Source organism: Pipistrellus kuhlii, unplaced genomic scaffold, assembly GCF_014108245.1.
Source record: "Pipistrellus kuhlii isolate mPipKuh1 unplaced genomic scaffold, mPipKuh1.p scaffold_m20_p_1, whole genome shotgun sequence".
Lineage (NCBI taxonomy): Eukaryota > Metazoa > Chordata > Mammalia > Chiroptera > Vespertilionidae > Pipistrellus > Pipistrellus kuhlii.
Window position 1 is genome coordinate 154,629,603 of NW_023425404.1, and position 14,946 is coordinate 154,644,548.

The following is a 14,946-nucleotide window of genomic DNA, read 5'->3' on the forward strand; positions in this document are numbered from 1 at the left end:
TTCCTACTCACTCATTCCTGGTATACAGTATAAATAATATATATACAATCTAAAAAATGTATTTATATTTCATTTTTATTACAGTCTTCTAACAGGATTACAAGCATAAGAGTTGGATTTGGACCAGACAGTCTCAAAATAGAATAATCTAATTCAAACTGAATGAGATCAAGCTTTTATTTTTAGCTTTTACATTTATCTTCTATCTTTGGATAGTTGAGAAGCACACAATCTCCCTAGACGTTTCTTATTTCACATCATAATCATAAACTTGCTTGTAATGACTCAAGGCCATTAAAGAAAACAGTATTTGGAGAAGATGAAGGTATATTAAAGATCTAATTTTAGGAATTATTTTGGAACAAAGTCAACATACAGTGTAAGAGAAAACTAATCAAAACACAAAATAAACCTTAAGCTTTATTACCCATTCAGTGGGTAACAACAGTATAAGCTTATATTCTCACTTTGAAACCTAAAGCTTGCAGAAGTTTCAGCCTGAAAACGTATGGCCTCTATAAACAGCCTCAGCGTGTGTTCTCCAGGTCAGAGGACAAGGTGGGGGGACAGGAGTCTCGGATGTCTCCAGTAGTTTCAGGAAGAGCTCATGCATAGTTATTTCTTTACCAACCTGGCTGGAGTCATATTTAAAGGGTGTTTCAGAACTGTCCATTTACTAACTATTTTCTAATTTTAAAAAGTGTGTTTTGCTTGTATTAGAAATCAAAATGTGCCTCATATAGATTAAAGAGTAAAGTACTAAAAATTAATCAATAAAAAATTGCAAGATATACGAACATTAAAAGGAGAGATTCATAATTTCAACTAAATAAAGCTTAAATCACAAACCACAATAAACAAAATTAAAAAGGAATCACAAACTAGAAAAATATTTCCAATAAATAAGGAGTTCCTATCGCCCTGGCTTGGTGGGGTGGCTTGATCGGCCCACATACCCGAAGTTTGCAGATTTGACTTTTGGTCAGGGATATACCAAGGTTCCAGGTTTGATCCCTGTCAGGGAGCACACAGGAGACAACCAATCTCAATCTCTCTGTCTCTCTCTCTGTGTGTCTTTTCTTTTCCTCTCTCTCTGAAATAAATTTTAAAAACTTAGTTCAACCCTAAAAATAGTATTGAAATTATTTTGCCTGAATATTGTTTTTAACATTTGATGACATTGTCTGATATTCATACTACACTGTTCAAATTAAAAAAATAAAAATGTTTTTGACATAGTTGGTTTGTCATCAGCTTACAGACTGGAGGATCCCTGGTTCAATTCCAATCTAGGGCATATGCCCGGGGTTGAGGGGTTGTGAGCTTATTCCCCAGTAAGGAGCGTGCAGGAAGCAGCCAATCAATGATTCTCTCTCTTTGATGTTTCTCTCTCTCTCTCTCTCTCCTCTCTGAAATCAATAAAAATATATTTTAAAAAATAAAATAAAAAGGTTTTAAAGTATATGTGTATAATTGGCTCCTATGCATATATTCTAATTTGTAAATATGTGTGCATTTATGTATAAATAAGTATACACAATTTTTAAGTTGGATAGGGCCCTATGTTTATGATTGATTATCCCTAGCAAGATTATTGATGATTTTTGTTTTCTTCTCCATAATTTTTATTTACCAGTTGAATTAATTTCATAATAAGAAATAACAGCATACAAATCTGAGGAAAAACAACCACCACAAAGCATCTTTGTTCTGTACATTGCTTTATTGCAGCACTCTATGAAAACTAACGCCCTGAAGGAGGACCCCACCAGGGACCTGAAACAGCTTCTGCAGGAGCTGAGAAGTGTGATCAACGAGGAGCCACCTGTGCCTGCGGGCAAGGCGGAGGAGGACGGGAGAGCGCAGTCCCTGGGAGCCGAGTTCGGGTCTGTGTAAGACCGGGCGTACTTCAGGGCGGGGAAGCTCCTTCCAGTGGTTTGCCTTCACGTTGTCTGTGTACCACTCTCTGGGACAGTGATTTCTGACCTGTGTGCCACAAGAATTTTTAAAATGTGCAATCGGACTCTTTAATCAGGGGCACTGACCTCTTTTCCCTTAGTTTGTCAAATAGAAAAATGACAACAGCCAACAGCAATAGCCATCTGGTGTGAATGAATCAAAATTATATCCAATTTTTGTCAGGTTGGTAAAAATTTTAAAATAATTTTTGGTGTGCCACAGAATTTTAATAATTAGTTTATGTGTGCCATCAGACAAAAAAGATTGAAAATCACTGCTCTAGGAGGTTGAGGTTTAAATAATTTTCAAGGGTATCTGACATTACTAGGGATAGCAATATGAAAGTGGAGCAGTTAAATCAAAGTAGAATAATTTCACATAGAGAAAAAGTAATATAGTTATTTTATTAAAAAAGTAATCAGAGTGAGGCGTTACCCAAAGTTACATTTCTATGTAAATTTATAGTTCCCAACAGATTTCACATCCATAATCATTTTTTAAAAATATATTTTATTGATTTTTTACAGAGAGGAAGAGAGAAGGATAGAGAGTTAGAAACATTGATCAGCTGCCTCCTGCACACCTCCTATTGGGGATGTGCCTGTAAGCAAGGTACTTGCTCTTGACATGAATCAAACCTGGGACCTTTCATCCTGCAGGCTGACGCTCTGTCCACGGAGCCAAAACTGTTAGGGCCACATCCATAATCTTATTTGATTATCTCAATTGTTTGAAACATAAGGCAGTATTTATTTTACAATTGAGAAAAACACACATTTCAGAAGGTTGACTTGTCTACAGCCACATAGGTCAGTGGTCGGCAAACTGCAGCTCACGAGCCACATGCTAATGAGTTTGTTGACCACTGGGATAGGGGCTTAATCACAAGAAACAACAACAGCCTATAATTATTGGAATCGAGAGTCTAGGTCAATGGTCAGCATACTCATTAGTCAACAGAGTGGCAAACTGCGGCTTGCAAGCCGCATGTCGCTCACTAGCTGCAGTTTGCCAACCACTGACATAGGTGAAGCTAACACTAGGACTTGGGAAATATATACCTCTCCTGGTATAAGCCAATAGCAAAGGCCTTGGTTCTCTAGGTATTCATGCCAATGACTATATCAAATTAATAACAATTCATATCCAAAAAGGATTCAACCACTTTATAAGCCCTTTCTTATACATACCTACAGAAATAATGTGATTTTCATATTATTTTCAGACTGTCATAATATGGTATATACTATATTTTTAGTATTATAATACAAATTTTATCTGAGCTGTTAGTACAATATTATTGTAATAGTCGTTTTCTGATTATATGACAAATATCTAAAAGTAATACTTTCTGAAGTAATATTTATATGTAAACAATCTCCAATTTCTTAATATGTTCAATTAGTATATATTAATCAGAAGTAGCAAAATATTAGCTGGATTTTCCTATTTTTTCTACTAATATTATTATTTTAATTATTGATTTCAGAGAGGAGGTAGAAGGAGAGAGAGATAGAAACATCAATGATGAGAGAGAATCATTGATCGGTTGCCTCCTGCATGCCCCTCACTGAGGATTGAGCCCACAATGTGGGCATGTGCCCTTGATTGGGATCAAACTGTGACCTTCTGGTTCCTAAATTGACACTCAGCCACTGTGCCACACTGGCCGGGCTATTAAATAGTAATAGTAAAATGTTAGCAGAAACAGACAGTTACCTAAGATAGCATTGTATTGGCCACGCCATCAAAGAATACTGACATGTGCAGGGCACTGTTATTTTTGTCATCACTCTTCAATATACCTTCTAAGCCAGGGCAGATTATTAAGCTCATTTAACAAGTGAATAAATTTAGGAATAGACTGAGTTGCTTCCTCCTAGGAAGTGAGGAAGCAAAGCCAGAAGTAAAAGTTAGAGCCCCTGGCGCGCCCAGCCCTAATCATTCCCCAAGGCGCCATGACCTCCCTGGCGGGATTTTCGTCACTTCAGCCCTTGTGGGCTTGACTATATCGTACTGTATTGAATATGGGTATATTTGGTCCCTGCCCTTGGAGAATTTATGTTCGTTTGCTGTAATCTACAAATGACCTTTTCATCAAAGCATAAACTCTGTCTAAAACTTTTAAGAGTTCATGGGACGAAAAAGCATTTTTGAGTTGATGAACTTTGCAAATTTGTTTGGAAGCCTAAGATCTACTGTTGTGCCTTAAAGAAAAGTTAAACATATATGAGCAATGATTATTCTAAAAATACATGGGATCTGGAAACTGTTCTTTGTGTAATTAACTGAGAGTATATTTATCTATACAGAGACAATAGAGTAAGAGAATGCATTACTGAGTCAAGCCTGAGATTAGAGATGTGCCATAGGTAAGAAGAATCTGAGATTCTGAATTTAGATAATTGTCTAAGAATTTTATATGTGACTAGGTAATTTGGGAATTCTGTTTGTATAGTTTACATGGAAATTGGTGGGCATTTTGAGCTCATTGAAAGAAAGCTGTTACATTGTTTAACTGAAACTAAAAAGGGATTTCAATTAAATGTACTACAGTAATTTACTTTCTAGAAATCATTTAATAAGCATGCTTTTGCTTATTTTAATTTTTGCTACTGTTTACCATGTAGCAAAAATTGTGTGCCACATATTTACAATGACTTACATCACTTTTGAGAAGAAGGCAGTCTGGAAGTAAATGATAGCAATCTCAATATAGGCTTATAATAACCTCACTGAAAACAATCCTATTTTCATCAATTATTGATGGCTGAATGTTTAAGTGAAATCATAAAAAGAGCATAAGGAAATGAAATCCATGACTCCGAATTAAGGACAACTTCTGAGAAATGACTTTAGCCATAAAAGAAAAAAAGGCTAATATTAATTTGTTATTCGTTTTAGACACAGGCCATTGCTTGCAGATTTTCTGCAATTCCTCACTTTCTGCTGCACTAAGTACATGATCCGTCAGGCTGACATTTAAGCATCTCCCTGTCACCAGCCTGCTTAATCTAGACAGGCTACTCCTGATTTCTTTTCTTTTCTTTTTTTTTTTTTGTCTCCAGCTTTTTCTCCATACTGTTTCCTCCACCTGGAAAAGCCAGTGCCCCAATCTCATTCTTTTGAGTCTGTACTTGTCTAAAAGCAATGTTCAGAGGAACAATTTTGTTTATCGCTAAGTTAAAATAACATTGTGTAGTCTTTAATTTCTCTGTCCCTCTTCCAACAGAAGCCACTCATTAAGGGACTCCACCGAAGGCAGTAAATCAAGTGAGACTTTCAGCAGGTAAGAAATGATCTCACCAGCCCTGACTTCCAGAATATCCTCTTTACCACTGTTCATTCATTAACTCAGGAGATCACTAACTGCCCATGACGTGCCACACACTGTGCTAGGTCCTGGGACTGACAGGGAGCAAGACAGACAGGGGCCCTGTCCTCAAGTTGCTTACAATCTAAGGTCTATTTATTGACTGACTGCCTGGGAAAAAGTTTACTTTTTCTTTTCTATTTTTACCATCTATAAAAAATAGAGATATCAGAGCCCTTTTGTATTATAAGAATATGAAAATGAATTCTGTTTCATTTCCAGTTGAACAGAGGCTCATTCATTGCTGTATCTTCTGTACCAAGCACCTGCCACATAGTAGCCATTCAGTATATATTTGTTTAGTGAATAAATTAAGCTCTATTGTAAATATTTTCTTATTGTCCCTGCTACGTGATTGCTGGGGCTGACCGGCAGACCCGAACGACGGATGAATGATTTCTCTGACACATGTTTCTGTGAAAGAGAGGCTAAGGGGCTCCTTAGCTATCGCCACCAAGTAGTCCTATTTGCCTATCTCCTTTGGCTTTTATTGTAACAACAGTTTGAACTAAAATTTATTACTATTAATAGATACTATTAGCAGGGTAAGCATTCTTGAGAAAACACATGTGTCCTTTAAGCAAGGAAGTTTTAAAGTGAAATCATAAAGAGTCTAATAAAGTACCAGGGGAATCGGACTTGTTTGGAAAAGTCAAGGTAAGGGCTGCCGCCTTTGGCAAGGTCCTCCCAGAGGCCCCCGACCTTTCGGAGACTCCTCCTTACAGACATTCCAACCCAAGTCCCGTGCTTCCCCACAATTGATCAATATATAATGAACTTGAATCTTTCTAAGTATATCTTTCTGTTAACCTAAAGGAAATGAGATTTGATTTTACTTCTCACTTGGGTGTGTAACACTGCATTGTTCCTATTAATAATATCTGCAGCTACCTATTGCATATTTTTATATTTTTACATTTTGTAGTAAAGCTATTTCAGACTTACTACATTAAGTCTACCTAATCTATGACATAGGCATTATTATCCCCAGGTATAGGTTAGTAATGAAGACTGATTGCTTAAGCAACTTGCCGAGATCATGCAGTGTAAACGTAGAGTCACATTTGAACTCCGGTCTAGCAGGCACCTGAGCTCCGGGAACCTGGACTGAGCTGCCAGGGAAAGAGCCTAATCCTGGGCATGGGCACCGAGGGCTGCTTCCCTGAGCTAAGTAAAGCTCTGCTGCAGTTTTTCCAGGACTAGAACAACTGCTTCCTGCAGCAGCAATGTGCTTGTAAAGAAGAGAGTTTGCTAAGGAAGAGATGGGCCCTAGTCCCTTCCTGTGTTCAAATGGGAAGAAGTGATTTTTAAGTATTTAACAGAAGCTCTGAAAAGTATGAGGCATAACTAGAAAATTAGAACTGCATTATAATGCTCTACCCTATGGCAAATTGGCCATGTTTTAAACTCACAAATAAGTGAGAAAGAATATCACAGTTGCTGTTTACCTCAGCATTTCACTGTAGGTGCAGCACCTTTTCTTTTAACCAACATCTTATAGTAATGTTTCTTAACCTAGAAACTTCTGTAGCCATATAAACTAAATCAATACATTCCACATACCCAGACCAGAGCAGAATAAAAAAGAAACAAGTAACTCTGGTATTTGTGCTTGAATTAATCTGACTGAGACCAACATCTCTCAGAAGTTTGGTGGAGAGTTTACTTTTCTTATAATTTAACTAGAGGCCCGCCTGGTGAATGAATTCGTGCACAGGTGGGGTTCCTCAGCTCGGCCTGCGATCAGGGCTGATTGGGGCCTATCGGGGCTGGATGCCATGGGAGGTTAGCCCGCTGTGGGAGTTTGGCTGTGGGAGCTCACTGCATTGAGATTCTGCCCCCTGGTGGTCAGTGCACATTATATTGTAGCAACTGGTCAACCGTTCCTTTGGTAAACTGGTCATAATGGTCACTTGGGCTTTTATATATATAGATAAGCAACATTATGCCCTAAAGAAGGTTTCTAATATAGGCTTCATAATATCTAGCTCCCTTTTTCACATTTCCATATGGATGTTTTAGTAAATGAAACATAATTACCCAAAGACTATAATACTATTTAATAAAAGCCTAATGTGCTAAGCATCCAGTTGACTAGTCATCCATTCAGCCAATCAAAGTGTAATATACTAATGATATGCTAAGGCTGCTCAACTGCTTGCTATGACTTGCACTGACCACCAGAGGGCAGATGCTTCAACCAGTAGGTTAGCTTGCTGCTGGGGTCTGGCCAGTTGGGACTGAGCAGAATGGGCCAGACATGCCCTGGAGCCTTTCTGCGGTCCCTCCCCAACTGGCCAACCTCCCATGTCACTCTCCAGCCCCAATAGTGCACAAGTGGGGTCCCTCAGCCTAGCTTGCACCCTCTCGAAATCCAAGACCCCTCAGGGGATGTTAGAGAGCCGGTTTCGGCCCCTTCCCACAGGCCAGGCCGAGGGACCCCATGGTGCATGAATGCATGAACAAATAAATAAAAATGGCCATTCCACAACACTGTTCCCCTCCAGCTCACACTTCTGTTGGCACAACCACTTTCCCAGGCACCTATGCTTAATTCTTAACATTATCTTTGATTCTTCTTTCTCTCTTGTCTTATTTGTCTAGTCACCAAACCTTAATATTTTTAACTCTAAAACAGCGCTCACATCCATTTTCTTCTTGGAACGTCCCCTTGAACTGCTTGTGTTAATTTCCTATGGCTGCTGTAATGAAATTAGTGGCTTAAAACAATACAAATTTATCTGGAGGCCTGAAGTCTTAAATCAGCTCCACTGAGCTGAGGTCAAGATGATGTCAGGGCCACACGCCTCCAGAAACTCCCAGAGTTAATTCATTTCCTGACCTTTTCCCAGCTTTTAGAGATTCCTTTCTTGCACTCTGACTTGCGGCTCCTTTGTCCATCCTCACAGCTCACAGCACAGCATCCTCAATCTCTCTCTGCTGAAATTGTCCTGTCATCTTCTCTCTATAAAATCCGCCCCCTGCCTCTCACCCAGAAAAAAAAATTAGGGCCCATTTAAATAATCCAGTAGTCTCCCCATATCGAAATCCTGAATATGACCACATCTACAAAACCTCTATGCCATGTAAGGTAACATCGGTAGGTTACAGCTATGTTTGGCAGCCATTGTTCAGCCTAGGCCTTCGGCCTTTAATTATGGACAATTGTGGTGGCCTCTACAGTGTTCAGTGTGGATGTTTTTCAGTCTCTGTTCTCTTGCATGCTCCAGTCACTTCTATGCATCAATTTCAAATCAGTCTGCCTATAGCACACCCCTCACTATATCAGTTGCCCAGCCCCAACTTCGAAGGTTCCCCACTGCCTACTGCAGCAAGAGCAGCTCTTTACCCTGGTCATGAAGACACTCACAATGTAGCCATGGCCTTCTTTACACGGCTTTTCTCCTACCACAGCTATTCTCAAACTTACTGGTCTCAGAACCCCTTTGCGCTCACTAATATCATTGAGGGTTCCAAAGAGCTTTTGTTTATCTGGGCTATTTCTACTATTGCCATTTTAAGTATTGTAAAATAAATTTTAATTTAAGCATTTTTCAATTAACACATTGCAGACCAGTAGTTTTATTGCTAGCTTTACCCAGTGGCCAGAGAAGTTTCTATTGAATGAGTACAAATATGTTTTACATAAATGTTAAAGGAATACTTTAAAATTAAATCCCCATTGCATTTTGAAGTTTTTATTACATGTTCTTACAAGCTAATATCTTTTTAAAGTATGATACTTTGTAGAACACTGTGTGAAATGAAGTGGAGAATTCTCTTAATCTGTCCACAATGTGTTAAGATACTGATATTTATCCCATATAATAAAAGGTTAATATGCTAAGTGTCTGGTCATCCAACCATCTGTTCAACTGAAATGTAATATGCTAATTATATGCTAAGGCTGCTCAACCACTCACTATGATGTGCATTGACCATCAGGGGGCAGATACTCCGGCTGGTAGGTTAGCTTGCTGCTGGGGTCCAGTCAGTTGGGACTGAGCAAGACAGGCTGGACACTCCCTGGAGCCCTCCCATGGTCTCTCTCTGGCTGGCCAACCTCCCGTGTTCCTCCCTGGCCTTGATCATGCACCTGTGGGGTCCCTCGGCCTGGCCTACATCCTCTCACAATCCGGGATCTCTCAGGGGGGCACATTGACTGTCAAGTAGTTCCATCCATATAATAATAGCCTAAGCGATCATTATGGTGGAACGACTGGAACAACCAGTCACTATGATCCAAACTGATCACCAGGGGACAGACACTCAATACAGGAGCTGCCACGTCATGGCCAATGCTCTCCCACAGGAGGAGTGCTGCTCAGCCAGAAGCTGAGTTCACTGCTGGTGCGCATAGCAGTGGTGGCGGGAGCCTCTCCCACCTCCGCTGCAGTGCTAAGGAGCAATGAGCCGAGCTGGTAAAGAGCGAGCAGGCAGGCAGTGAGGAGCAAGGGGTCCCGGACTGTAAGAGGGCACAGGCCGGGCTGAGGGAGCCCCCTCAGTGCACAAATTTCATGCACCAGGCCACTAGGTTAAAAATAGCAAAGTGTATTGCATGTTGCCATAATAATTTATTTTATTATAGCTACATTTTCAAACAAAAAAAAAAATCATTGAGAAGGTACTGTTTCACAATTTAATGCATGGCTTTAAAAAGATAGCTGGATTCTCCTGCCTGCATCTGCATTTTCTTGGCTATGATGTCAGATGTCTGTGAAACTCACTGTACACTTGTAAGAGACTGAGAGTTAAAAAGCAAATGTCTTAGTATTATAGTGAATATTTCCAAAGACCTATTGACCTCGCAAACCCTGCAAGGGAACCATCTTGAGAACAGCTGCCATAATATTCTCCTACGGGTACGAGACCCACAGAGCTCTGTGGGTTTTTCAACTTACTGAGTTAAATGAGTCTGAAAGTTTTGTAAAGTGATGCTACTATTCTAAGAGAGGTTTTTTCTTTTTCTCTTTTTTAAATAAGTCATTAAGATCTCATCTCTTAGAATCCATGAGAGAAAGATTTGGATTTTATAGCTCCTATTACACAAAGTGAATTTTCTAGCTAGGATTATATACTATTACATTTTCATTTGGCAAAATATTCCTGGGCACTGAATGCATAGAGTGCAACTTTGGTTCTCCCTCACAGAGTTTCCTAGGACTTTGGCAGGTTAGGGTAAGGACTGCCACCTTGAGTTCATATTGTAAGCCCTCACTTTTGCCTGGCATTCGCTTGCTTCTGCCCATCAAGATTATCACTGTTTTTGAAATGGAGTGTTTGCATGGCCATTCTTATGCTTCCAGAGAGCCAGTCCCATTGCATGCAGGAGAGCTGGAAGACCCCTCGAGCTGCTTTACATTCCCCTCGACAGGTGAGTTTCCAATGAAAGCACTGAAATGGGCCTGCTTCCTTCACACCCTCCCGTGGCTCTCTATTTCCATGAGGATGCAGGCTATCGCTGTAACAGCAGCCTGCACATCCCTGTGAGGTCTCTGGTCTCACTCCTACTGTCCTCCGTGTCCCACTCTGCTTCATCCATCCTTGAATCGCTCTTGAACATCCCAGGCAGCTTCTGGTCAGGGCCTTTCCACCACTGTTCCTCTACATTGCTAACCCCTCCCCACCTTTGGAGCCTTTGCTCAGATGTCACTTTCCCAGTGACACTGTCACAATCTTATTTTAAAATGTTACCCTCCCACACTCCTAGTGCCTCTTACCTTTTTTTTTTAAATTAAATTGCACACATTTTAATATGCTCTGTAACTGACTAGTTTATGTTGTTCATTATGTGTCACTCCTGCTAGACAAAAGCTGCACATGGGCAGATGTATCTAAGAGCTGGGTTGCCTGATCTATCTCCCATGCACTTAGAACCTTCCCAGTGCATAGCAGGTGCTGAATTAATACTTACAGAATTGGTGAAAGGAAAAGGAGAAGAATTGAGACAGATGGTTCTCCATATAATTTCCCAAGACGAATAGACAAAATGTTCTCTAAAAATATAAGGAGATTAGGAAGAGATTGAGAGATAACAGAATCTGTTGAAAAGCAAAACAGCATAACTCAGACTAAAAATGGAAAAGAAGCCATGTCCAGTTTGCTAAATGGTTAGAGCATCGGTCCACAGACCGAATGTTCGCAGATTCAGTTTCTGGTCAAGAGCATGCAGCTGGGTTGTAGATGCGATCCTAGGCTCCATTTGGGCGAATGCAGTAAGCAATGTGTCTTTCTCACATTGATGTTTCTCTCTCCCTCCCCCCATTTCACTCTAAAATTCATTTGAAAAATATCCTCTGGTGAGGATTAAAAAACAACAATCCCAAAACTCTTACGGGGAGAAGCTGGACAGTTCTGTCATTGGGTCGGAAAGTGAGGGTGGCTGGCTTGCAGAGCTGTGCAGAAGAATGATTGTTGTGCTGGGGTGCGAGACGCAGGGATGCAGTCGGAGGCGCAGGATGGCAGGCTGCCAGCCATTGCTGTTTGCTATGCCCTAGCCTAGTGACACCCTGAGACCCCTCCCTGCACAACCTACAAACCCACCCACGCTCCAGGCAGTGGCTTTTGCATATGAATGGCCTGCACTATTGCTGCTTAACCTAGCAAACTTGCAAACCGGTTCAGACAGCTCTATAATCTAAATACAAATCCCAAGCAAGGAAGAGAGGACTGTAACTCCTGCAGGGTGGCCTCAGACAGTAGCTGACCTGTACCCCATTCGAGATCCAGAAGCCAGTGTACCTAGTGGTCAGTGTGAGACACAGATTTCAACTCCTCACAGCCATAAGTGACACATTCAAGAGGCAGACTCAATGAGCACCAAAGCCCCACTGAAACAAGTCCTGCATCATAAAGCATGTCTCCATCACAGCAGTTCCTCCATTATAGACACAGCGGCTCCCCACAGCCAATTGACCTGGAGGACAATTCCTCCCAGTGTACCAATAGCAATCAAGGCTTAACTACACCAAGACTTTGCACTCAGGCCACAAAAGGGTATATCAAGACCGTCCACTTCAGATGATTGGGGAGGCTGAGCTACTGGCCCCAATAGATCACCTACCACACACAGTGACTCCATCAATACAGAGAGGCAGCCAAAATGCGGAGATACAGAAACATGTCATGAATGAAAGAAATGGGACGACAGAGAGTTCAAAACCACATTTATAAGTTTACTCAAGAATCTTCTAAAAACCACTGAGAAACTTGATGAGACCTTCAAGGACCTTAATTAGAATGCCAAAAAAAAAAAAGAAAGAAAAAAAAAAGGATAAAGACCAGTCAGAAATTAAGCATACACTGTCTGAAATAAAGAATATACAGATACTCAACTATAGATCAATGCACCCCAAGAATCAAACCAAAGATCTGAAATATGAGGAAACAAAAAACACCCAACCAGAAAAACAAAAAGAAGAAAGGATTAAAAAAAAAAAAATGAAGATAATGTAAGGAGCCTCTGGGACAACTTTAAGCATACCAATATCCGAATTTGTGGGGTGCCAGAAAAAGAGACATCAAAATATTTAAAACCTATTAGAAGAAACAATGACAGAAAACTTCCCCCACCTGGTGAAAGAAATAGACTTACAGGATCAGGAAGTGCACAGAACCCTAAATAAGAGGAATCCAAAGAGGACCACACAAGACACATCATAATTAAAATGCCAAGGGCAAAAGACAAAGAGAGAATCTTGAAAGCAACAAGAGAAAAACCGTTACCTACAAGGGAGTACCCATATTACTGTCAGCTGATTTCTCAACAGAAACTATGCAGGCCAGAAAGGAGTGACAAGAAATATTCAAAATGATGAATAGCAAGAACCTACAACCAAGATTACTCTACCCAGCAAAGCTATCTTTCAAAATTGAAGGTCAGATAAAGAGCCTCACAAATAAGAAAAAGCTAAAGGAGTTCACCACCACCAAACCAGGATTACATGAAATGTTGAAGGGTATTCTTTAAGAAGTGGAAGAAGAAAAAGGTAAAATAGAAACTATGAACAACAAAAAGACATCAAATACATACCTACCAACAAGTGAATCTAAAAATCAAGTGAAACTGGTTTGGCTCAGTGGATAGAGCGTCGGTCTGAGGACTGAAAGGTCCCAGGTTCGATTCCGGTCAAGGGCATGTACATTGGTTGCGGGCACATCCCCGGTGAGGGGTGTGCAGGAGGCAGCTGGTCAATGTTTCTCTCTCATCGATGTTTCTAGCTCTCTATCCCTTTCCCTTCCTCTCTGTGGAAAATCAATAAAATATATTAAAAATAAATAAATAAAAATCAAGTGAATAAAAAGTCGGAAGAACAGAATGGACTGGTGAATATAATGGAATCAGAGACATAGAAAGGGAGTGGACTGACAATTCTCAGGGGGAAGAGGGTCTGAGGGGTGTGGGAAGAGATTGGATAGTCTTACACCTATGGATGAAGACAGTGGCAGGAGGTAAGGGCATGGGGTGGGGTGGGGAATCAGGTGGAGGAGAGCTTTGGAGAGGGAAAAAAGAGGAACACTTGTAATAATCTGAACAATAAAGATTAAAAAAAGAAAAAGATAAGTGAGAAAAATGAAACTGTGAAAATGACAGTTATTCAACAAAAGTATAGCCATAAATCTGGTCAGTGATAATGTAAATAGGCAAAACTGAAATGTGAGGTGAACGAGATAGGAGAAATATAAGTTTTAAAAATTTTCCTTTATAGAGAAATATATATATTGATATATATATAATCAAAATATTATTTAATAAATACAAACTCAATTTGTAAATAATCTTTAACTTGTGGTAAATCTTTTAAGAACTAATATTTGAAGAAAAGAGCATTTAAATTTAGCAATTCATGTTTTCTTCACTTATTTGTCTTGTTTTATGCAAGAGAATACAAGATGTATTCTTGCATTATTAGATTAATATAAATGAGTGCTTTTACCTTTTCATATTCACTGTTCTTCCAACTTACATTCAATTGTTATCACAATGCAAGTACCACAATGGATAACTTTCATGTTTTGTAGAGTTAATATTCATTTAAATATACCCACATAGTTACACTTTATCTTTTATCTGGTATTACTTCACTTATGCTTTTGATGTTCCCTTTAATGTAAGTCTTCTGGGGACATATTTTCTTAGTTTCTGTTTTTCTGAACTTGTCTTTATGCTCATTTTTGAAGAATATCTTTTGCTGAGTATAGAATTCTAGGGTTGACATTTTTCCTTCACTTTGAAAATATTCCATTGTTTCTACGAAGAGGTCAACTCTAAATTTAATTGTTGCTCATTTAAATGTAATTTGTCTTTTTTGCCTTTCTGGCAGCTTTAAGGTTGTCTTTGTCTTTAGTTTGTTTGCTTTTTAGCAGGTCTTATTGATATGTTGAGATAATGGTTTTCTTTATATAGAAGAACCTGTTTGGTTAGTGCAGTCATGCTGTGTGAATCTGAGTCTGTGCTTCCATGTCCAGACCTGTGGGTTCCACCCCAAGTCCTGGGTATCTACTAGGATATCCTTCCCCCAATCCCCATCATTGGAAACATTTTCTCATGAAAGTTTGACTTTTTGAGAGGTGTGATGTACTATTTTTTTTTAATTAAATCTGTGCTTTTACTT

General features: G+C 39.6%; 1 protein-coding gene across 5 annotated transcripts in view; it reads left to right on the forward strand.

Moving 5' to 3' along the window:
* CCDC158 (coiled-coil domain containing 158) overlaps positions 1 to 14,946 on the forward strand; it is a 71,436-nt gene that overhangs the window by 52,374 nt on the left and 4,116 nt on the right. For 3 of the 5 annotated variants that reach the window (XM_045571543.1, XM_045571539.1, XM_045571547.1), the window contains 4 exons: positions 1,732 to 1,892; positions 4,272 to 4,331; positions 5,192 to 5,248; positions 10,639 to 10,706. In XM_045571543.1, coding sequence (XP_045427499.1) covers positions 1,732 to 1,892; positions 4,272 to 4,331; positions 5,192 to 5,248; positions 10,639 to 10,706 — 346 coding nt within the window. The remainder of the gene's footprint in view (positions 1 to 1,731; positions 1,893 to 4,271; positions 4,332 to 5,191; positions 5,249 to 10,638; positions 10,707 to 14,946) is intronic. The other 2 variants (XR_006739732.1, XR_006739733.1) reach the window with 1 other exon arrangement.